Source organism: Gopherus evgoodei, chromosome 9 (assembly GCF_007399415.2).
Source record: "Gopherus evgoodei ecotype Sinaloan lineage chromosome 9, rGopEvg1_v1.p, whole genome shotgun sequence".
Lineage (NCBI taxonomy): Eukaryota > Metazoa > Chordata > Testudines > Testudinidae > Gopherus > Gopherus evgoodei.
The window spans coordinates 97,947,423-97,972,249 of NC_044330.1; the positions used below are offsets into that span (position 1 = coordinate 97,947,423).

General features: G+C 44.0%; 1 protein-coding gene across 2 annotated transcripts in view; it reads right to left on the bottom strand.

The window, feature by feature from the left end:
• Positions 1–18,502: 18,502 nt before the first annotated feature.
• Positions 18,503–24,827, bottom strand: part of MAMLD1 (mastermind like domain containing 1) — a 100,712-nt gene continuing 94,387 nt past the window's right edge. For both annotated transcript variants that reach the window (XM_030575734.1, XM_030575733.1), the window contains exons 3-5: positions 22,745–22,891; positions 20,990–21,071; positions 18,503–20,697 (exon numbers count right to left, since the gene is read on the bottom strand). In XM_030575734.1, the coding sequence (XP_030431594.1) occupies positions 19,679–20,697; positions 20,990–21,071; positions 22,745–22,891 (1,248 nt within the window). In that variant the 3' untranslated portion in view covers positions 18,503–19,678. The remainder of the gene's footprint in view (positions 20,698–20,989; positions 21,072–22,744; positions 22,892–24,827) is intronic.

Here is a 24,827-nt window from a genome sequence, read left to right on the forward strand (position 1 = left end):
CTGGATTAAAACCTAGACACATACCGGAACTATGTCTTGGATAGATGCCTGATGTGTTGTATCTGCCTCTGACAAGCACCCAAGTTCCTGTCTTTTTTTACACTTTGGCAGCACTTGTTAATGCCATTACTATATTTTTAAAAGGTATTTTAAATGGGAGCAAAGAAGGAGAGAGATTGGGAGGAGACAGAACAAGGCAGGAGAGGAGAAAACCGGAAAGGAAAGAGGGGAGGGATCAGAAAAAGAACAGGAAATAGTGAAGGAGAGGGAGCAAGTGTGAAATGGAAGCTTTTCTGCCTGGCTGGTTAGTTTTGCTGGTGGCAGCAAGTTGTACTAATTGCTATTTTGGGATTCCAGAGGCATTGTTGTGAGGAGTGAATTACTATGCTGTAGAGAAGAAAGGTTTGTTGTTTAGACAAGTGAAACTGAAGGCTATGTTTAGCTGACATAGAAATTAAGTCCCTTCCAGGGCATCTTGGTTTAGAGAAGAGGCTCTTAGGAGCCTTTTAATATCCCCTCTCTTGGTGAGGACAGGCTAACTACCTCTCTCCATGGCTTCCTCCTTTTTATTTTTTGCATATGTATGATGGTGTTTTATGCCACAAGATCCCAAGTAACTACACACTTAAGATAGTGACACACTTCATCCACCTCTGTGTCCACTCCTTTGTGAGACTTTGGTGTTTGCTGTGCAATTCCTCTCCTGCTCCCTTCAGTCTGTTTAAAATCTACTTCTCTGACCTCTCCTTTTTAAAGCAAGGGCTGCTGACTGAAGTCAAATCAGCAGGACTAGATAAGGCATTGATTGCGGTAAAATGTGCTACTCTCAAACCTGGCGAGGATAAATAAGATAAAGCAGTATACATGCACGTGTGCTTTACTTCTTTATTGAATTGTTCCATTTTGTACTGTTTGACAAAGCCGTTTCAGAGACCATCCAACAAATATTTAAAAACATTGCTGTACTTTGATAGTACCAGGACTCTGACAATTTAAACACTATAACAGGGTAGTACCAGGACTCTGACAATTTAAATACTATAACAGGGGTCGGCAACCTTTGGCACGCGGTTTGCCAGGGTAAGCACCCTGGGGGGCCGGGCAGGTTTGTTTACCTACCACGTCCGCAGGTTCAGCCAATCGCGTCTTCCACTGGCTGCGGTTTGCCACTCCAGGCCAATAGGGATGGCAGGAAGTGCAATGGGCCCAGGAATGTGCTGGCCAGCGTTTCCCGCCACCCCCATTGGCCTGAGACAGCGAACCGCGGCCAGTCGGAGCTGCGATCGGCCGAACCTGCGGACGCGGCAGGTAAACAAACCAGACCAGCCCACCAGGGTGCTTACCCTGGCAAGCCGCCTGCCAAAGGTTGCCGACCCCTGCACTACAATTTGCCAGAAACTGGAAATGGGGGATATGGGATGGATCACTTGATGATTAGCTATTTTGTTCATTCCCTCTGAAGCACCTGGCATTGGCCACTTTTTTGAACAGAATTGCCACAACGAGTTTCAGAGGTGCAAGCTGTTACATGATGCAAAAACCAAGTTCGAAAGACAACAGCGGCAGCTCAAAGATTTTTTTAATACAGGGGATCAAATTCAAGGGGCGACTTTTAAAGTTGCACCACTTATGAGGGAAGCAAAGAAACATTCCACGATGGAGAACACCTAAAGAAAATGGTTCTGGCCATAGAACCAGAAAGTGAGCTTTTCAGAAAGCTGCCACGGGGCAATGGCACGGTACAGAGGAGAACAAGAGATCTGGTGACTGTTCTGCAAAATGAAAGAGCTGGAAAGGTCACGGCGAGTCCTTTCGACCGTCGGTGCTTGAACATAAGAATATTGGCCACTGTTGGAAGACAGGATACTGAGTAAATGGACCTTTGATCTGACCTGGTATGGCCTTTCTTATGTTAATGAGGAAGATTTAAAAACATAGCAGTGAGAGTCTAAATGTGTCACCTGAAACACCTACAGTGATTTCTTCATCAGCAAAATTAATCCAAAATGAGGAAATCTCCCTCAAATAAGCAAGTAAAAAAATTATTTAATGCTCAAGCCCTATGCATTACTCATGCAAGAGGCAATATGATCTTTACCTCATCTGTATTCCCTCTCAAATTTTCTTCCTACACTTCTTGTTCTCTTTGTCTTAGTTAAGGCCTAATTCTGCAAACCTGCAGGCATGCAAGTAACTTTACTCACATCATCATATGTGCAGTCCTGTGACTAACATTACTCACATACCTAGGGATTGCAGGATTCAGTCTTTAGACCAGGGGTGGGAAAACTTTTTGGCCCGAGGGCCACATTGGGGTTGCAAAACTGTATGGAGGGCCAGGTAGGGAAGGCTATGCCTCCCCAAACTCCTGACCTCTACCCCTTCTTGGCCCCCTCCCACTTCCCGTCCCCTGACTACCCCCCTCAGAACCCCAAACCCATCCAACCCCTCCTGTTCCTAGTCCCCTGACTGCCCCCTCTCAGGACCCCCTGCCCCTAACTGCCCCCTGGGATCCCACCCCCTATCCAACCCCCCTGCTCCCAGTCCCCTGACTGGCCCAACCCCTATCCATAGTCCTGCCCCCTGACAGGCCCTCCCAGTCCCCTATCCACACCCCTGCCCACTGACAGGCCCCCCCGGGACTCCCACACTTATCCAACCTCTCCTGTTCCCCATCTCCATCCCAGAACCCTAGCTCCCTGTCCCCTCAGTGGCTCCTGAGACCCTCCACCCCTTATCCAACCCCCTGGTCCCAGCCCCCTTACCATGCCGCTCGGAGCAGTATGTCTGGCAGCTGCACCGCCCAGGAGGGGGAACAGCAGAGGCAAGGCCCGGTGCTAGCCTCCCTGGCCAGGAGCTCTAGGGCCGAGCAGGACGGTCCTGCGGGCCGCCATAGTTTGCCCACTTTTGCTACAGACTGTGTTCAGAAATTCTCCTGTGATGGGCCCAGTGCTGATGCAGCTCCACCAGTACTGGCAACAGTAGGAGAACCAGCATAGACTAGTCTCAGGTATATTTAACATCATGTCTCCCAACCTGTTCACGTGGTGCTAAAAGCTGTACTTGTGTGTCCAATGTATACTAGTGCCTGTTCAGAGTAGATTAAAAACAAAACTTATTTCAGGCTGCCTTTATATATCAAAATAGAAAAAAATACATGCAGATTGCAGAAAACCCATTTTTTTTAAAGATCCTTTGCTGGTCTTTCACTTGCCTGTATTATGTACTAGTAACTTTGCATTTAAATAGCATTAGAGTCAGTTATTATTAAAGAACTCAGTGGGATGGTTAATTCTGCCTTTCCGCAACATTTTAAATAGGAAAGTTGTCAGAATAAAGTAATATCCATGGCCTAACCAGCTAGCAATGTAACACAAATCTGTCTTGAGATTTGCAAGCTATACAAATCTAATAATGCATCTCAGAAATAATTGGAAAAAGACAACCAGCTTTTTTATTAAATATGGTTTTAAAGAACTTGTTCCTGGGATGAGACTGTGTCAGATTTCAGCCCAAAGCAAATTTCAACACCTCATATATGATGTCTTGATGCTACCTCAAGATATAACTTCTTAAATATTATTTTAATAAAAACTAGGTATAGCATGCTATTAATTTATACAGCACATAACAAATACTACATCTCAATCCAGTAAAAGCATATACCCTCTCACATAAGTCAACAGGCTTCCACAGTTGTAAGGGTCTGCACTTAGATAGGGACCCTAAATAAAACATATTTCCTATCCATCAATAAAACAACATAATGAAAAATAAGAGAAGACACAAGGCAAGGCATGGGTTAGTAAGCAGACAAAGATTAATCATAAAGTAAAAGTAGTACCGCTAATTAGGCAATGAGTTAATAAAAAGCAGTGTTGCCCACTCTCACAATTTTATCACAAGTCTCATGATATTTGGTGTTTTTCTTAAGGCCCCAGCTCCTGGAGTCAAATGGTTTGGTAAGAATCTTGGCTTCATTTAAAACAAAAGTAGTGTTCTAGCCCTCATGTTGCGGAAAAAAGCTGGAAAACATGACCTGAGTGAACCAAAGGCTCAGGAACCATTTTGAAATCTCATTTTTTTAGGCCTACTTCATGATTTTTTAATGTTTGAGGTTGGCAATAGTGAAAAAGGCACCAACAAGACATGTACCTATGACTACCCCTTGTTCAGGGGTGAAAGTAACTTAAAGGACTTGCTGGTACTCCAGAGTCCTGCAGAGGGGGAGGGGCCTCAACCAGAAGAGGCGTGGCCTCTATCAGAAGAGGTGGGGCTTTTAAATCAGGATTTAAAGGGCTCAGGGATTCAGCTGAAGCTAGGGGCTGGGCCCTTTAAATCACCCCCAGAGTTACCAGCTGCAGAGGCGGATGGGAGCCCTGGGGTTTGGGCAGGGGTGAAAGTAAATTACATTTCTTACCCATATGGTCCAATCACAAGCAACCCACCTCTCCCATGTACTTCATGGATCCCTCCCATTGCATGACATAGATAGAGAAAATAGAGCTACTATTACTACTACCAGTACTGTCTGTAATAAAACTTTACTATTGGAATAAGCCTGAAAAAGTGAAAACTCACTGTCACATTTTTCTCCGTGTCTTCCCTCCTCCTCCAACCAGGCTGTGGACACTAGGCTCTGTGCTTTCTTCCTGCCTGGCACTGAGCAGCAGCAGCAGGAGCTTCCCTCTAGCTTGCAGCAGGGAGACTGGTTGAGGGAGGGAGAAGCCTGCCTCCTGCATAAGAACAGTTTAAATTCAGCTGTTCCCTGCATGGTTCAGTAACATTTCAAAGAGGATCTGCAAGCAGTTTGGACATCAAAACCATTATCTGCTGGGGAGAGAATGGGATAGATTTGAACTTGGAAATTGTTCCTGATTTTGATTGTGTTTTTTGTGTTTAGGAGATCCCCTCATCCCAGGGGCAGAAAAGAACTGCCCCTGCCATGGTCAACCTCACCCGCCCCCAAAACAACAACTGGGAGTGAAATTAACAAGGATGCCAGAAACGGCTTAACTGCGCAGGGAACAGCTGAGTTTAAACTGTTCTTATGCAGGCAGCAGCAGCAGGCATCTCAGCCAGTGTCCCTACTGCAAGCTAGAGCCTAGAGGAGAACCCCTGCTGGCGGGGGCGGGGTAGGGAGGAATGCAGAGCCTTGTCTGCAGCCTGGCTGGAGGAGGGGGAGGGCGGAGATGCGAAACCAGTGTGACAGTGAGTTTTCCCCTTCCACCTGCTTTTATTAGCTCTGGATTTAAGCGGTGGAGCCAAATGCTTGTATTTGTTGTGTATATTAGTATTGGAGAGAGATCCCCTCATCCCCGGGGGCAGACAAGGACTGCCCCTGCCATGGTCAAACACACCCTGCCCACTCCTCCCAGCTACCGTGAATGAAATTAACAAGGATGCCAGAAAATGCTCCTAACCCTAAGGGCTGAACCACTCAGGGAACAGCTGAGTTTAAACTATTCTTATGCAGGGGGAAGGTTTCTCCCCCCTTCAACCAGTCTCCTTTTCTTACCAGTCCTCTGTACCAGCTTGTACCGGCTTACTTTCACATCTGCCCTTGTTTTTGTTTATTATTGTATGTCTGTCTGTCACGTCCTTTTTAGATTGTAAGTCCTTTGGAGCAAAGGTTATGGCTTTGGTGTTTATAGAGCACCTACCTTGGGAGGTTCTGAGCTTCATTGGGACTTTTGAATACTAACTCAGTACAAATAAAAAACAAAAATAATTACTAAAACAGTTTGAGGGGGGGTGACATGGGAATGATTAATATGAGATAAAAATGGAAGGACTCATAGACCACCAAGATGTTTTGCTATATTAAGACACAGTGTAAAGTAACTAATATAAAACTTGACAGTGTAAAGTTATAACGTGGAGACCTATCACTCATGTAGAACTAGCTTTCTAACAGAGAAAGGAATTAATGACATTAGATGGTATAGAATACCCTGTCTTATAGTAAAGGTAAGCAAAACATAATTATCCAAACTGGGATCAGGACAATGGGCTTACCAACTTGATTCTTGTGAAAAGTGACATGAGATCTTTCATGAGCATCAGTGGTCACAAGCCTGGTTTTATATCTAATCCAAGATATGGCACCTCCAACAGTCGGGTCACCACCCTAACGCTATGCTGGGCCATTGGCTCAGTATTAGCTCAGAGGGAAGAGGGTCACCTCCCAAATCACAGACATCACACTTGCAACTAATGTGTGCGTTCTTTCATGGGTTTTCCTTCAACGTTGCAAAGTAATTTTTTAATTTAGCTGTTGTCAGTGGAGCCAGCTGAGGATCTGGTCAATAGTCTAACAACTGCATTTTGAGGCTAGACATGCATTCCTTCCAGATGTGATGCACTTTTACGTGTCATGATCATGAGACAAATTGTTTTTAAAATAATTTTAATCCATTATTTTTAGGGTCTCCTTTACTGTCAACAATTTACAGCTGGAATTCCCAAAAACCAAATTAATTTTGTCCAAACAATTTTTTTTAAACACAAGGGAACTGAATTAATGCCTGTTATGATACAGAAATTGTTTCTGACGTATAGACAAGATATTCCTATAGCATATTTTATATTAACAATAGCAACACTAAGCATTGAGCCAGAGGGAGACGAAACAACGATATTCTTCCTTTTTCTTCCCCCAGATAATCTCATCTGTGTTGAGATGCTGTTCTCTTTTCCTTCTGACATCTCCTTTTCAACAAAAGGCTTGTTAGGAAATTCACTGGTGCAGTTTCCATTTCATTGTTTTGAGCCACTGTTCTAGCAACATTTGGCTTGATTCATCAGCCATCATTTACATGACATAATCATTCAGCTGCAGGAAAATATAGTGAAAGTGTAATATACACACTGCTGGTGCAATTCACTGCTAGTGTAACTGGTCTAAATCCCTTTAACCGTGGTTGAGGTGCAGGAATGGAAAACCAGAGAAACCGAGACCTAAAGATACAAACCAGAAGGAAAATGGGACCACCCTAGGTAAAGACAGTGTGGAAACACAGCCTAACACAAGGGGCAGGGGAAAACAGTGCTCCTAGCTTGCAGGCAGAAAGCAGATCATTCTAGGGAACCTCACCACCAGCACAGCAGGAGGATGGATCCCGGGACCAGTGTGTGGGGTGGGGGAACCAGAGCCCCCAGTGGAGAAGAAAAGGGAGGCAAAGCACCAGGCCCCATCCCACACTGAAGGAGAAGGCAAAGGAATTGGGGAAACAGGCTGTCCATAGTGTGAGGGCCTGTGGGTGGAAACAGAGTTATCTGGGCAAACCTCACCACAAAGGGTGACTTCTGCAGGTTGCTGTTGTGACGCAGACAAAATAAAGCAAGGAAATGCCCAGGTAAATAGAACCTTCCCCCCCCCCACACACAAAGCACATGTGTGCATTCTTGGCTCAACAGCGTCTTTATTGTTGGTAGGTATAGAAAGCATAGGGTGATGCATTACCAATTTAACTGTGTTTCCTTGCCCATATCATATTGTGCCACTCACCTCTGTAAGGTTCTATTATAGTTTTTTCTGTCTGTTAACTCAGCTTATTTTTGACTCCAGTAAATAAAGGCTGCCCAGATTTAATTCCTTTCAGCCATTACTTTAATACCTCTGTAGCCTATTTATATTTAGCTTTTTCCATGATTAGTATAATCATTTCATTATCAAGTAACATGTTACAAAAAGAGAAAAATCCCTACCACACCTTTAAAAAAAATCTTCCTTCTGCTGCTTAGCTCACTGTAGTAATCAGGCAGTTGTATAATGAGTTTGCTGTATGTTGGCAGTCTAAGAATGATATTGATTGGAAATAACAATTGCCTTTTGGGACACATTTTCAGAAATGCCTTCTGAATGGGCACACCTGTAATTATGCATCTAGTTGCGTGCTTTCTTTCTGATGTCAAGTTTTTCTATGCACAATAATGTGAGTACCCAAAAAGCAAACATGTGACAACCTAGGCATGCATACTTGGAGGCTAGTGGAGGGATCTTAGAAAAATGTGACCTATTAGGCTGCTGATGCTTTCTCCGACAAGGATAAGACACAGTCCTCTAGCAGAGAACATATCAGATATTAAGGGACACTACAGCTGATTAAGGGAAACATGCAAATATAAGATTCAGTGCTGTGTTCCATCCCACTGGTGGCTCATTTCAGAGGTGTGGAATGTGATTCATGTTCACTTATTGTACAAATTATATAGGAAAGGACTAAAGTGATTTTGGACCCATTTGGATGAGAGGAACTAAATAAATGCAAGATCATTAATGTTAGCAGTTGAATTAACAGAACTGCTAGTAGAATACATTTTAGATACATCAACACAGCCGCCCAAAATAACAGAAATAGAAGAAAATCCCCTTAACTTCAATGCCAGATAAAGGGATAAACTCCCAGGGCACTGAAAGGTAAAATACAATAAAAAGTGACCTGTTAAATGTTCAACTCTAGCTCATAAAACACCAGAAACCTCTTAGACTAATACCTGTTAAGTGCTTTGCTGCTGGGCTCTGCTTCAGTGGAGTTCTTTGAAGTGCTGACATTTCATTCAAATCACAATAGAACCACCCTGCTATAACTAGTATGTGGGGCTGCAAAGGAGGCAGCAGTGAGACGGTGAAAGGAACAGACATAGTAAAATAATAGGGTTTTGGTTTCAGATCGTTATCCATGTAAAAGGCTTCTGCTGTCCTGGAAAATATCCTCCTTCTGCCTTCTTTTGTTAAAGTTACACTCACACACAACTGAAATTATAGTTCAGTTTAATCAAATTTAAAAATCATTGTGTAACATGTGTTAAGCAAGGTGCTCAAATATGTAGTGATGGGCATAGTGTAGACAGCTCGACAGAACAGACCTAATAGATAATGCCCTCTGCAGTATTCTGTATTCACCAGCACAAAGTGACACTGTTTGCCAGCTTAGGGCCAGGAGTGATGAATGCCATTTCCAAACAACACTACCAGTGAGATCTTTGGTATTTTGAAAACAAAATCTACCATCTACCAACTGTCATGCACCAAAGATGAAGGTTGCCTTTAAAATATGAATGAGCAAAGATCCAGCCATTGAACCACTGTAGCTGCAATACTCAAGAGCCCTGGGTCACTGGAATAGTATGAGAGGTTTGCAGAAGGGATAGCAGCGGGGAATAGAAATGCCAGGGAAGCTATCCCTCCACCACTCTTTCCACTTGAGGAACATAATTCCATTAAGTTAGAATATACTTTGCATAATTTCAGCGATAAAATACATTGTCACACCATCAACTCAGTTTGAAAAGGAGGGTTTCTGCAGGATTACTGGAGCAGCTGCTGCTTATCAGGGAGGGAAATCAATGACTTGGCACTCAGCAGAGGCAAGCTGCTCTGGTCACCACTGCCCACTGCAATGTCATTGATTTCTCTCTCTCATAGGCACCAGCTGTTCCATTCATTCTGCAGAAAGCTCCTAGTGCTAGCAAGAGCAGGGACTTAATTCCCAGTAGAACTAGGTTCAGTGCTATTCCAGGAGGGAACCCACAATGAGCACAGCTAAGAATCTCAAAAGGGGTTACTCTCGACTTCCCACAAGCCATGGTTGGTTGACTTTGGTTTAATCTGCGCTTTCCCTAAACTATTTTCTAAATCTGATTTACAGGAAAAACAGGCCTAGTCTCGCAGGCCTTATCCTTCACTATGGCAAAACTCCGCACCTCCTCCCTTCTATTAAATGAGACCTTTTTTTTTTTAAATACATGTCACAGGAGAGGAAGAAGAATCTGGGTTTCAGATGGACAGTTTCCTTTCCCACAGTTATAGGAAATGACATATGATGTCAGGATACAAAAACTGACAATCCAGAAAGCAATCTGCACTCCTGTGATGTCAGCAGCATCCCTCAAGGAACGGTTTACACTGTGATCCACCAGTCTAAGCTATTGCATTTCTGTGCACACACACCTGTGCATGGAGACGAGAAGTAAGCAGAAAACAGAGTTCAGTCAGCTGGAAAAGGAGGCAGCTATTTTAGTGGATGTCCATTTTGTAACTTGTATGAAAAAAACGGGCTCAGGTGACCTGTGACAGGGAGGTGAATATGTTTAGTTAAAGCCTGATCTCTTACAGAGAAAGCATGGCTAGTGCCCTCCCATGGGATGCACCATAATAAATCACGTGAACAAGAGCATGATGTAGAATTAGCCACACAACTCCAGAAAGACCCTTACCATTTGCTAGAATCTGGGGAAACAGACTTTGGCTCTTAAAGGGTTGGTTTCCATATCTCAGGATAGGATTTGCCAATGTTCCAGAGGACGTCACTGAGGAATATTAAACAGTACTCTTTATTCAAGAACCATTCAGAGTTATTGCTGTGTCTGGGTGCCACTCTGACCTCTTCTACATGAAGAGCTGATCAGGGGAATGGACTTTGTGTTGCTATCACTAGGATAGAGTTGGCACTCATGCTTTTGATAAGTATGTTTACTAGGTAGAAGTACGTGCCAAAGCACAGTGTAATGGGTACTCTTCAAGCTATATCTGGTGTCCAAGAAGAGAGAACTACATAAACTAACCAAGCAGCATAGAAGTGAACAGTACTTTTGACTGTAAAGGTTCTTTCACTTGCTCTCATCTAAGGGATCACTAAGGCCTTGATCCTGCTTCTGTTCAAGGTTGCAAAGTCAAGCACGCAAAGGGTGGAAATGTCAGAATTAAGGCTGTCTTTGCAACCTTAATTTACCCCCTTTGTGTGTATGAATTATAATGCAGTCTTTAATCAGTGATCACATACTAATTTTTCCACAGGATCCTGCCTCATTCAGTGCACAAGATGGACTGTGCTCATTTAATGAGCACCTGTTCGATATTTTGTTTTCTCCTCATTCAAGGTGCAGTAATAGGCCTTATTTGCTACATGCTATTCAAACCCTGCTCTGAGGACAGAATTAATTAAATTTTCCTCATGGGCTTTTCTGTGGTGCTCATCACTGTAATATCTGAGTTTCATAAAAAAATTTTTTTCACAAGCCCACTGTGAGATGTATCACTATTCCCAATGTACAGATGGGGAACTGAGGCACAGACACATTAAGGTCAAAAGTATTCACTAGTCTGGGGTGCCCAACCTGAGACGACTAGAACATAATTTTTCGGAGTACTTAGCTTTATATAGCACTTGATGTGTTCACTGCCCAGCTTCCTTTGACTTCAGTTTTAGCTGTGAGTGCTCAGCCCTTCTTCAAATCAGGCCATTCATCTATTTGCCGAGTGAAACAAAAACCTTTCATAGCTCAACTAAACCACTGAAACCAGCAATCCTCTTAGGAACTCTGGGTATCACCTAGGATTGAGAAACAGGATGCTCCCGGCAATTAACAACGCTCCAAGCAGACACCTAAAAGAAATATTGGCTTTTACTGGAGTTACGCCATCATTTCTTCCATGAAGCTTCTTGTGTCTAATTCCTGCTGGAAAAAAAGCCTACATGCTTTCTTTTCATTTATATTGTAATATAATTTATTACACAAAAGTGACCTCCATTCAGAGTTGAAAAGATCAGAGTACTCACAGTAATCGTCACAGCACTGCGTATCTCCAGCTAGGGCTTACATGCACCATGAAAAGAACGGGAAGTTAATGTATCAAATCAGAAAGCCTCTGTGTGGTAGTGTTAACCTCGGCATTGAGTTATTTATTAGTAGTAATATGGTAGTGCGTAAGGCCAGAGCCCCACTGTGCAAGGATATAACAGAGACAATAGCTATCTTGAATTTCTTACAGATTACAGGTGGCTACAACAGGTTCCCATCACTGCAGTCATGGCAGCACCAAAACTCTCCTGACGGTTAGTGTGGATTGTTTTAGGAGTAAAATTTTCTACACCATAAACATTTAATATAACATCAAATGGTGCCTGGTTCTCGGGTGAATGTCCATGGTGGAGAGGCAAAAAGGGCCTCTCCTCCTGACCCCCTGCAAGGCCAACCATGATTACAGACTGCTGCCTGCTAGCACCCTTGGCATGGTGGCTAGGAAGAGGGGGCAGGAATCTGGCCCTCTGTAGGAGCCAGTCGTGGAGGAGGCTTCATGTTGATTTTTCATAAAGAGTGGTTAAGTGGACATTCCCTCCCTTCCCCCCAAATTCTGTCCCTACCATGAGCTGGGATGCTCCGGTAGGCATCTTGCCCGATTGGTGGGGCACAGTATGTCTGCACTTGAATTTCCAGTCATGTTTGACCATGGGTTAACTAACATAATTGTACATTCTAGTGCAGATGCTGCAACAAACATTTATTTCAGGACACAAACAGCCCTTTATTCCTAGTAATTTAACCCAACACAACTAGCAACAAACTTTTGGCTCCTGCTCATGCTAGATGCTGCGCTTGTGTTAGTTAACATGTTTTTGGTTTTCATGTGTTAAAACATGTCTACAATTCAAGTGTTATTCACACCCACAGAGAATTTGGGTGCATGAATGGCACAAATTCCATTTCTCAGTCAAAGCAAATCGTTGAACATACACAACTGTGCACAGAAATTGTGAGACACAAACACAAATTTACTGAGTGGATTGGGAAGCTGGCCCAAAATCTTTAATGTAAAAATTCATCTCTCTTTTCTGAAGTGGACGAGGTTCTTTGTAACTCAAGCAGTCAGACATTTACTAGTGCTCAGCCTGGATTTTTCTTTACATACACCACTGTCCAGTGCAAGCTGTGCTGCCTATGGCCTGTAAAGGTCTGTGTGAGAAGAGAATGCGGCAAGAGTGCTACTGTGCCATGAGGTTCTTTGATCTGATTAACACAGTAAAGCAAAGATGTGAAAATAAAAATAATAGTTGGCACTGGTACTACTTTATGTAATCACAGCACTTTACCAACAGTATCCAATTAATCCTCCAAATATCCCTGAGATTGAAATTATTCCCATTTTATGGGCAGGTAAACTGAGGCACACATGGAGAGGATAGCTTTGTTGTCTAAGCTTCAGGTTTACAACAGGCTGGAATCCCATAAGAGCTGATCCAGTTCTTTATACACCTCTACCTTGATATAACACTGTCCTTGGGAGCCAAAAAATCTTACCGTGTTATATTGAACTTGCTTTGATCCACCAGAGTGCGCAGTCCTGCCTCCCAGGAGCACTGCTTTACCGCGTTATATCCAAATTCGTGTTATATCGGGTGGCGTTATATCGAGGTAGTGGTGTACTTACAAAGCAGAGAAAAATCTCTGCACACCGGCCATGTGGGGAGTCTGTGGGATGAAACCATGAAAAATGAGCCTTTAGCTGCTCTGCAGCTGGTTACACAGGAAACTTTGCCACAAGGTAGGAATTAGCTCCAGTCTCCTTGTCCAAAATTGCCACCAATACACTTACGTTGTGTGTTGATCACACCTCTCCTAGCTGTCACACTTCACCCCAGAGATGAAAGCTTATTGGTGGGGCTGGCTGTACAATTTGTGAAGTGGTTTGGGACTAAATGATGCACAATTAAGAGGCATTATGGTCCAGTGGGTAGAGTGCTAATCTGGAATTTAGGTGACCTGCATTCAGTTCCCAGCTCTGTGAAATCAACACAAGCTGGGCATCTAACCTGCTTGGGAATTTTTGAAAATCCCACTAGACATGCATCTGCATCTTTAGGTGCCTAAACAGCTATGAGAGTCTGGTCCTTAGGGGTGTTGGGAAGCTTGTGAGGTACTCAGATACTACTGTAATGGAGGCCAAGTATGTACCATAGATAGCTACAGGTAATAAAAATCCCTATTGCGAGGAAGGGAAAACACAGTGCCTGATCCCAGAAGAACCAGTTCAGCTTCCCCCCACGTTCCAGAGGCAATACAGAACATTTCCTTCCATAGAAATCTGTAGGACAGTAATACAAAAACCTGCTACCGAGTGTTTGGATACAGATCATGGTCTCAATCACATCATTACATCAGCAAAGGAAAAACAGAGTGTTAACAATTGTATGTCTTAGATATGCCGGAGAGCTGGTCTCCCGCAGGGAGTGAAAAGAAAAAATCAGCTCCTTATCCTTTTCTCTCATTGCGCCAGCTGGCCTATGCCCCAGGGGCATCCCATCCACACACTGAACGCAGCACAGCACTATACTATGGAAACCAAACAGGGCCAAAACTCAGGTCTCCATCTGTCCTTGAAAAAGGGTCAAGACTTAAAAACTGGAACATTCAAAATGTAACATGATTTTCAAGAGACAGCCAATTGAAAATGCCATTTTGATGGAGTATTTTTTTTAATCCTGGTCATTAAATTGCAACACCAGTCTTAATAAGGGCGAAGTCTACGTGATGCAGAACAATCAGGGAGATCTGATTGGTATCTGGCTCTCTCACCTGTAAAACCAGCAGAGCAGAGCTCAGCTGCACAGTGACGGTCCCACTGGACTTCCAGGACAAATCCTCAGTGTGGTTGTGCATTGTTTTAATTGCCACATAGATGTGCCATAGAACAGGCTAATGAAATGCTGAAAACACCATTTCCAACCTTCCCTGCTTTTCAAGAGTAGAAAAACACAGAAACTGGCCTCTGCACTGTGACTCTTTGAACAAAGATGCACCGAGGTCGCATGTGTTTGGCTGCAAAGAAAGAACCTGGCACGACAGAGCGAGTCCTTGTTAAGCTAATGCATGCCTTGGGCAAAGCGGGGAGGGAAGCCATCTCTGGCTGGACCTACCCACCATGTAATGGGAAATGGAGAAAGACGTATAAAATGGCATATTAATTTTGAGCAGTGTTACAAAAGCAGTTAAATGAGGGGGGAAGGGAACAAAGAAAACTGCTTTTATTAAAAGTCTCTTTTGTTTCACACTAAGGAACCTTTGCAGGGTTTTATTCAGTATTATACCTTGTGGCCCTAAGGAGCCTTAAGTTTTCAATAGCTGCAGCAGCTGCCAATCAGTACTTATGTTCTAGCTTTCCCAGGAGAAAGGCTTATTGGTACTTAAAATGCACAACACTCCCCCCACCCTCCTTTTTTCTTTGCTATGTATAACAGGGAACGGGAGATGAATCAGGCTGTAAATTGATATTAAGCACCAAAGCCTGGCTGTGCCGATGTACTTATGAGAAATTTTCCCATATGATACAGAATCACCCACACCCCGTAAGTGGAGGAGGAGGAGGAGAGGAAGACTGATGTGGCCACAGATCCTCTGACCTCAGCCCTTCTCCACCTCCTTGCACGTGTCCAGCTGCACAGGGTGCTAATGCAGACCAGGGCTAGGGCTACTCAGCTGTGGCATGGTCCCCGAAGCCTTATGCAGCAGAATCACGCCAGAGCGGCAAGTGCAGGATTTGTCCTGAGTGCTCAGTCCTGCTCTCAGGAATTGGGCATAAGGCAGAAGTAACTGCTGGAGTCAGCAAAGTTATTCCTGCTTTACGACATCCTACACGAGAGCAGAACTTGACCTGAAATTTCAACATCACATGCCTTTGTTGAGAGCGTTTTCAGCGAGATGCAACAAATCTCAGCGAGAGCACAAAGCATTCTGTGTTTATGCTGGAGTGCCTGACAGCTGAATTTGGCTGCTGGTATAAGCCTGCATGTATTTTGTGGTGGAATCTGTTGATCCAGTACATGAAATTTGCTAATGGTGCAAGTGCAAATAGCTAGCCAGAGGGCTGGACTACATTACAAAGTCAGGCAGCTTAACTCCATCGCCCAGAGCTGTGAAAAATGTCATGCCCTGGGCGATGTAATTAAGCCAACATAAGCCCCAGCATAGAGACCACTAGGGCAATGGAAGAATTCCATCAACTAAGCAACTGCCTCGTAGAAAGGTGGATTTACTAGTGCAATGGAAGAACCCCTGCCATCGCTGTAGTGTGTTTACACAGCCGCAGCTGTGCCGCTGTAGCATTTCTAGTGTAGACGTGCCCTCCTAGTCTCACACTGGTTTGAACTCTGTATGACTCTATTGCAGCTCTCCCTGATTTACAGCCATGTGAGGGCAGGATCAGGCCCCATGCATCTGAACACTGTTTTCTGTAATCAAAGTAAGATGAATTGCAGAGAAAGACGTTTGGTAGAACAAAACAGTTTATTGACAGAGGCATTGTCAGTTACAGTCTGATCCCAACTTGAAATGTAAAGCTAATGCTCCAGTCGGTGATCCATTACACAATATTCACCCTGCTTTCATCTTTGTGGGCCACGTACTGCAGGCTCCATTCACAGGCAGTCTGCGGGCTGGGATGGCAACATGTAGGACAAGAGAGAGCCCGCCTATCCCAAATGGAGATGTTCCCATTACTGTTTACATGTGGAATCGCCAAAGGGACATATTTAAAAGTGAGTGTTCATGAGTATACTCCATAGACACCAGGTAATAATACTTTTCATCTTCCAAGCACTTTACAAGCTTTAGTCCTCACAACACCCCTGTGAGGTAGGAAGTATTAACAACTCTATTTTACATATGGGGAAACTGAGGTACAGAGAGGTGAAAAGGGCACGGTCAGCTCAAACCTGGCCTAACAATTAGAGTGTGAAAACAAGTGTTTAACACAGCCTGAGACCAAGAGAATGATTTTTCTTACATGCTAGTAGAAATGTTTGCTTTTCCATCCCACCCTCTGCAGCGTTTGAAAAATTGGAAGGCAAATTGACTTCAGTGATTTTAATGGTCCCAGATGAGAAAGTAAAAAAAAATAGAAAATAAAAAACCAGAGAGAAAATAATCTGATTTTAACAATTGTTTCACGTAAAATCATCTATGTAGTTAGTAACGTACTGGAGGTAAAGACATTTGCAGCACAGGATTTTGCAGTTGACATTGTCTCTAAGTGACACGCTGCGAATCTCAGATTGAGTCAAAATTGGGACTTTGAGCTCACCTCTCCTTAAAGAGACAAACTGCATTGACTTCCAGTTGGAGCCAATGCCCCTTCACTGGCAGAGCGGATTTCAGAACAGAAAAGCAGCAGAAGCCTCAACAATTCTCATAGCCAAACTCACTCACCCATGCCCTCATTGTGGTTTTATTGAGAAGAGTTTACCATACTCTGCTTTGTACGGAGGTGAGGCTGTGTTTATGCATAAAGACTTTATTTGGAGAAGTGCAGAGTACCCACAGCTCCCACTGATTTACATCTTGGCTTCCTTCCCTCCCCTCTTTAGTGGGAGTTGCAGGTGCTTATCACTTCCCAGGACCAGGCTCGTCAGGGATCTTCCCATCTCCGCACATAGCAAGGGGTTTTCATCACCCTACTGTCCCCTCTTGCCCTCTCAGGGCCTGCTGTAGGCCCAAGGATTCATGCCTGGGGAGAGACGTGTGCATCATCCCAAGTGGCACCGTCAGGAAATCCATCCAGAACAAAGCCGCAGAGGCTGCATTCACCTTCCTTGCCCCCCACTCCATATACGATGGCTGGGAGCAGTGGCCAGAGAGGAAGCCATGGCAGCGGGGCTCCCTGGCACTGTCCTTGTCAGGGAATGGGGAAAAGGCCAGAAAGTCTGTGTGGGGCAGTGCTCCATGCAGATGCTCATGTGCCTCTGGCAGCTGTAGGGAATCTGGAGGGGAGGAACCCCTACTTATGCCACAGCAGGGCAAACCCTGCCTCCCCCCAATAGAATCATCTGGGGAAGATTCCACAAAGGGGAACTCCTGGAGGTTTACTCACCCAGAATGATTTCTTATCGGCTTTTTGGTAGGCATGGGTAGGGATGACCCTCCACCTCCATACTGAGAGGTTGCAAAATTTTTCCCTAACTGCATGATTTTATTTTCCCAGAAGGTTTGCAGCCTTTTTGGATTCAGTTTATTTGGAGCTGATTTAACTATAGCTTCACTTGTATATTTTTAAGACCCATTTGGGATGGCAATTTTTTTTTTTTTTAATATTCTGCCCCCAGAGCAGGGCAGTAGCTCTTTATATCTAGAGCTCTCCTGTAAGGGCTTATGTCTCTATCTAAAATGAATGGAGTGGCTCAGCTTTGTCCCCCCCACACATATATAATATTTACCATATCTATTACGAGATGATATGGCCTGGCTCTACCAAGACAGCATCTGCACAATTGCCCTGAACCGCTTTACACTGGGCATGGCTTTTCGTTGAAGTGGAACAGCTGCATTTTCCTGATAGGCCAACAGATATTTACCAGTAAAAATAAAGAGTTGTCAAAGCAATAGTTCCAAAATCTAGATTCATTTATATTTCTGGATAATAAGAAGTGTCGCCTAAATAACTATGGTGATAGGTGCTATATAAAAACCAGCTAGAGCTGTCTGGATTTCTTTATAATAGCATTTGAAAGGATGGGTAAAGCTGGCATAGGAAATCCCATCCAAAATTGAAATTCTAGCCTGCTTAATTCAATTCTTCCTCTACCTCATTTCTTCTAGTAATAGCACATATACATTTATACAAGGTATTCAAATGATGTTCTAACATCCTGGAAAACAATGAAATAATTCAAATCAAATGTTTGCAGATACAAAAAGTTGCTTCTATGAAATGAAAACATAAAATATATGCAATTTTCCCCTGGCAGTTTATTATGGTATGAAGAAAAAACATTCTGTGCTTGAAGCTGACGTTATATTACAAATGTATTGCAAAGTATGACGTGACTATTAAAATATGATTACACAAATTATGAACATTTTAAGAAGTTTACAGTACAGTGGATCTTTTATAAACAGACTTAAATATACATATGACAATAGTAGCTGACAAAAAACATCAAAAATTAACTATTTATGTTGATAGACTTTTCCCCTGTGGAAAAAAAAAGTCTCACATTAAAAACAGAAAATTATGAAAAGCCTTGAAACCAGGAACAAATCACCTGTACACTACAAATATACATGGCAGAGGTGTGCAAACCAGAACTATTGTGTCATTGGATGATAACTCCATTCAGGGGCTTTACAATGTTTGGCTGATGTTTGCTCTTCAGGTGTCCTCATTTCACACCATAATTCCTCAATTGGCTGCAATCTGTAGTCACATAATCTGTTAACCGTTGTACTATTATGAGTATATACTCAGTACTAGACAGTTAATGCATTCAACGCTCTCATCAACATATGGGGGAGTGTATCCCAACTCAAAACTTTGCTGCAATAGGATATCTGTGGGTAGATCCCTCCACCTGCATGAAGCTCTGATGGGATCCACTCACGAGGATCAGTTTGCAGGATGGGTGCTCTGAATAGGTTGATAGTTTAAAAAAAATGCAACTCCTCAATCTTCTTTCTTCACAAGGGAGATAAATTACCATATTTGCTTCCTGTGAAGCCAGTTTGCACGGACACCCCTAGCCCATGTGTTAAGTTATGTCAAAAACATAAGTATTTTATGCTGTAATACACAGTATTACTGAAACTAACAATATTATTTGCATATTTATAACAAGGTATAATGAATTTCCTATAATAAAACAAAAAATGTATGCTGTAGATTTATTTACAAACAGTCCAGCAAAGAAGTATAAATACTTCTATATTTAATGTTTAGGAAAACATAATTTATAAAATATTCAAATATATACAGTCATCTGAAAAACTGCCAATATTAAACTTTGATGCAGGCAAAGAATTGGCCACGTCCATTCGGTATTGAAAGAGGAGGCAATTTTTGTTGGTTTGTTTTCACTTTTAAAAGTCACACTTAAGTTATTTACAAGTCAGTCTGCTTCCCTATTTGCTAAACGTGTCCAGAGTTTTGAGCGTGCTGTCCCAAAATGTCATCTATCATTGTCAAATTGTTCAACCAGTCTTCATCGTTGTTGCTACTGTTCTTCATAAGGGAGTCAATGAAGTCAGTCTCGCTGCAGTTTCCAGGCAAGATCGAATTGCTCTGTTGTGGCACAAAGTCGTACTGCGGCAGCTCGGAAGCAGTACTCATTCTGTTGAATGTTCCTGACAGCTGGCCTGCGGAGGGGTAACTTGGCGGGCAGAGTCCTTGAGCAGGATTGAGCTGGTTAAAACTGGACATGCCTTGTGGCATGGATTTCATAACATTCATAGCCGGCAATGGTCCTCTGGTTAAATTGTGTCTCAAGTTCTGATTATTCAGTGTGCTCAGGCTCTGGCCAGACTGTCCCAGGTTTAGTTTTTGCATCTGTCTGACCTGGACTCCAGGCACAATCTGATTAGGCGGCGCTACAGCCTGGTGGGAAAACTGCTGACCTGATATATTTGGTCTCACATTCTGTTTGGAGACGAGAGGGTTACTGGAGAATTGCTGCATGCTGGTATCCATTTGGCTTTGATTTGGCATTCTTGAAACCCCAGTTGGTGTCCACATCTGAGCAGATGCGCTGGGGTAGACAGTAGAAATTCTTGGCATACTAGGCTGTCTTAAGTGTTGCTGAGTTGCTGAGTGATTTGTTAAGGAACTGGAGTTAAAGCTAGACAATGTCATTCCTGGCCGGACAGTAGCATGGCTGTGAACCGTTTGGCATCCTGAGTGCATGCCCAGAGAGGTTTGGTTTGGTCGCAGAGGGATGTTAAAATCGGAATTAGGTGGAAAAATCCCTTGCTGTTTGCCAGGATTATGCGGAATCATAACCATTGTCCCACTGTTCTGGTTAACAGTGGTTGGAGTAAGTCCGGAGCCCAAGGTGTTCTGAAGTATTCCCGGGTTGGATGGCATCATGCGGTGATTCAGTGGAGGAGCTGGCATGGACTGACCGCAGTCAGTAGGAATAGGTTGTGGTACTGCTGTATATAAAAAGAGGTATATGTTAAACATTAAGGCTGCATTTATCCCTGAAACATGGCAGATTTTTAATAGGATGCTTTGCTTTAATTCCTCTCTTTCATTAAACAGGCCTCACCACAGCATTCCTTGTCACAGAGTTACTACTTGAGTGATAAGAAAATAGGAGAATCCTATCTTATGTGACAAAATGTAGAATGGTTTTCTTTCAGTGCAAAGTATCATTAAGAGCCCTGCATTTAATGAGCACCCGGCTCGTCAAAGCTTTTAGTAGCACACACTTTCACTCCTTACCCTGAAACTGATTTATCTGCTGGGGCGCAAATGAACTCCTCTGCTCAGATGCTACTCCCAGCATGTTTTGTTTCTGCTTCTCCTGAAAAACAAGAGAAAGAGTTGTCACGTTGCAGCCTCTCAAGGAACAAAAATAACAGCAGACATCTGAAGTATGGCTAGTTGGGCACTAACAACCTACCCAGCTACACACACAAGCTCTTCAGACATGCAGCCCAGACAGTTCATTTCAGTCAGGAACCTAATTGTTCATGTGCCCCTTCTTACAAAGGTGTCTTCTATATAGCACAGTCTAAGCAGGGGCTGCCTCAGGCAAAAATTGTGTAAGTGGGTCCACTTCTATAGGGGAGCTGGAATGACACTGGGACCACTTTGTTCACCCACCTGGGGTGGGGGGTTCTACCCCAGCTCTCCTTGTTTCTGCTCAACTGGGGCCCGATTCAAAGCCCACTGGAGTCACTGGGAGTCCTTCCAATGTCCTCAGAGGATCAGGCTCTGTGTGCTGCAGGAATCTTTGGGTCTCCCCAGAATCCACCGGGCCAACTGTCTGGGCACATCCTTTGAAGCCCCAGATTCTTGGAGGTGGAAATGAAAGGTGCTCGTAGCATGTGAACACACAGAAATGGGGCAGCCTTCAGGGGGCAGATTGACGGAGGACAGTGCTCGTGGCTGTGATTGTGTTGGGAAGATGGCTCTACTCTCATGTGTATAGGCCAGATCCCTGTTTTAAACCAAAAGCTACTGTGGACCCACAGGGAGAACCCATGGGAAGCTCCCTCCTTACCAGGATATTGGGGGCTCTGCCTAAAGTGAGCTGACTTGTACGCCGTGCACTTTTCCTTCCGTTTCAGAGGGATCTTCTCCAGCACAACCTGCCTATGCTACTCAGAGTTCTGGCCACGTCCTTCCAAATGGTGCCATGCTGTCCGCTCTGTGACAGCCCATACAGTGCAGAGAGCACAGTGTGGATTGGAATGAGTGCCCCACAACCGCAGCACAGATAGGTGTGGGAGCAGGTCAAGAGGGGGGCCATTTAGGTAGTGAGAGGGAGGCAAAACCGGAGAGAGGAGGCAGACAGCCAGTAACTCCAGCTACCACATACAGGAGAGGCCTGGGGAGGAAATCTCAGCAAGGTTCCCTCATGGAGCACTGGCCTCCTGCGGGGAGGGGTCTGATCACCCCAAACCTGGCAGTTTCCTCAGGATCCATGGGAAGCCAAGACCATCCATGCAGAGGTTCTGTGCCTCCTCACCGCCTCTGATCCCTGGCAGCCCCTCTCACCCCAGCTCCCCGACAGCAAAGTTCCAATACAGCTTCTGCTGCAATGGTCTCCCTGGCTCCAGGGAGGAATGGCAAGCTCAGTGCAAAGGGGACTACAACCTGGGGCTGGACCATCTACTGAGAGGAATTCCCATAAGGAGCATCCCCCAACCCTGCCTCACTCACTCCTTGAGTCAGACCCCTCAGCATCTGCCCTCTCTCCTAGCACAGACCCTGGACTGCAGGGGATGGAAACAGCAGCATAGAGGTGGCCATGTTCCTCTTCCACAAGGAGTGAGTGGAATATACACACACACACACACACACACACACACACACACACACACACACACTATGGACCGATAGTCAGACCCAGTCTGGTGATTTCCCACACTCCAGAAATACTCTGCAACAGCCATTTCTTACGCAGCACTTCTCACTTTAACCCTGGCCACGCGTACATTACAGGAGCCACGTAAGCACAGCAAGCCGAACCTGCATTAGCTGCCGTCTCATGATTTGCTGCTTCAGCAAATGGTTCCTCATCGTATATCCATTCACCGTAGCTGGCGCAGGCACCGAGCCTCCGCTTGGGATGGTGCCTGGCTCCTGAAGTCTGGTAACAATTCCAGGATTTTGATCCTGCCAAGATAGATAAAAAAGAGGGGAAAAAATCAATCGCACCAGGGAGATCACAATAGAAGCCACTGTCCCATCCACTGGTGGCCCCCTCCAACCCAGTTGCTGTTCCATCCTGAACTGCGTCTTCTGGATTTTTACAAACATTGAATGGTGCACACTGTGGCTGTTGTAATGAGTAGCAGTGGACTGCTCTGACTTCAGAGTATCAACACAGGAAGAAACTGAAGGATCAAAGGTTAATCCAAAGTTCTTTGTTCCTGGCCCACAGCTAGGGGACTGATTCACTGGGATCAATGGAGTCACATGGGTGTGTAACTGACAGAAGGGATGCGAATCAAGCCCTATATTCTCCACTAATTCCCCAACGTGAAACTAACACACAAAGGAAGAAGAGCTGGAGTAAAGCAGGAGCTAGATATTGGATAGAAAGGAGAAGCACACTGCGGAAAACGTAGGAAAAGGAGAGCCAAGGTCATGCAGAGAGCTGGGAGTGGAGGAGACCAGCATCAGAGGGGAAAGCTCCTGATTAGGATGATCTGGAAACAAAGCAAGAACCTGAATATGCAGAAGAGAGAAGAGCCAGATTCCCAACTGCTGTCAATCAGTGTTACTCCACTGGAATCCCCAGCTGGTGGGAACTGGCATTGCTCCATTGTGGTCAATAACGGACCGGCGTCAATTTACGCCACCTGAGAATCTGACCCAAAATGAACAGAGGGGAAAATTCTAAAGCCCATCACAACAGCACTCCAAAGATTCTGGAAGCAGAACCTGAAAGGAAGAGAAAGTCAGAAACATTTAAGCCAAAGCATCTTACAGAGGTAGCATGTAATTAGGGAAAGAAAAATCAGTGAAAAAGCCATGTCTTCAATGAAGAAGAGGAAGAGCAGGGAAATGCTCTGGCAAACTCTATACCCAGGCACAGTAGCTACCAGTATAGTTCCCATTTTAACGTCCAGCTTTTACATTATTTATGATGCTTTGTTATTATTGGCAGAGAGAATTATATACATTATATCCAGCATTCTTAACCAGGCCATGTTTCCTTTGTTTTCAGAATGGAAGCCCACATCCTTTGTCTGAGAATCAATGTTATCAGAAGATAAGCAAGAAGAAAATGGTTGTTGCCTTTTGACATCTGACAATGAGAATCATGCTAAAATGGAGCCAACAGGATACGAGCAATGGTTCGGAGTGACCAGAAGGAGACGTTGGAGGGTGTTTGTCAAAAGCCAGGCTGTCAGAGCAGGAATGCCTTTCGCAATGGTTTCACTATAAGGGATTGCCCCAGTCATTCGGAGATGTATACTTTTTTTAAAATAGGAGCGATTACCAAGAAGGTCACTGAAATTACTCACTTTTATGGTGCCTCCTTTTGTTGCAGCACTTAGGTCTATTATGCAAAACCACAATTGATGAAATGTAAATGCCTGTGAGATAATTCACCAAAAGACACAAACCTGCAACTCATCACTGGACTCATTATCATTCCTATTCATGGGCAGTCTTACAAGACCAGACATTCTTACCGCTGCTTTGCTTACAATCCTGCAGGACTCTATTTCTTTTCTCTCCTCCCTCCCACGGAAGGAGAAGGAGGGAAGAGAAGTAAATATGATTTACTCCTGACGTAAATACAAAAGTTCATGTAAAGCTAGTGTTCTTCTTTCATGTCAAATATTATTTTGCAGCCATAGTTAAGCTTTGAATAATATGGATTGCCTCTAGGGTAATATTTGAAAGAGCAGGGATTCAATTTGTGTACTCTACACATGAAAGACACTGAAATGTTCATATCACTAAATTCCCTGCCATCTCGCCAATTTCCTCCCAACTTGTCTTGTTGCGTGCAGAGGGTCTGTGCTTACTGAAGCAAAGGAGTTTAGTGCAAGGACAATCATTCTGTTTCGCTCAGGGCTATTGCATTAACAAGTCA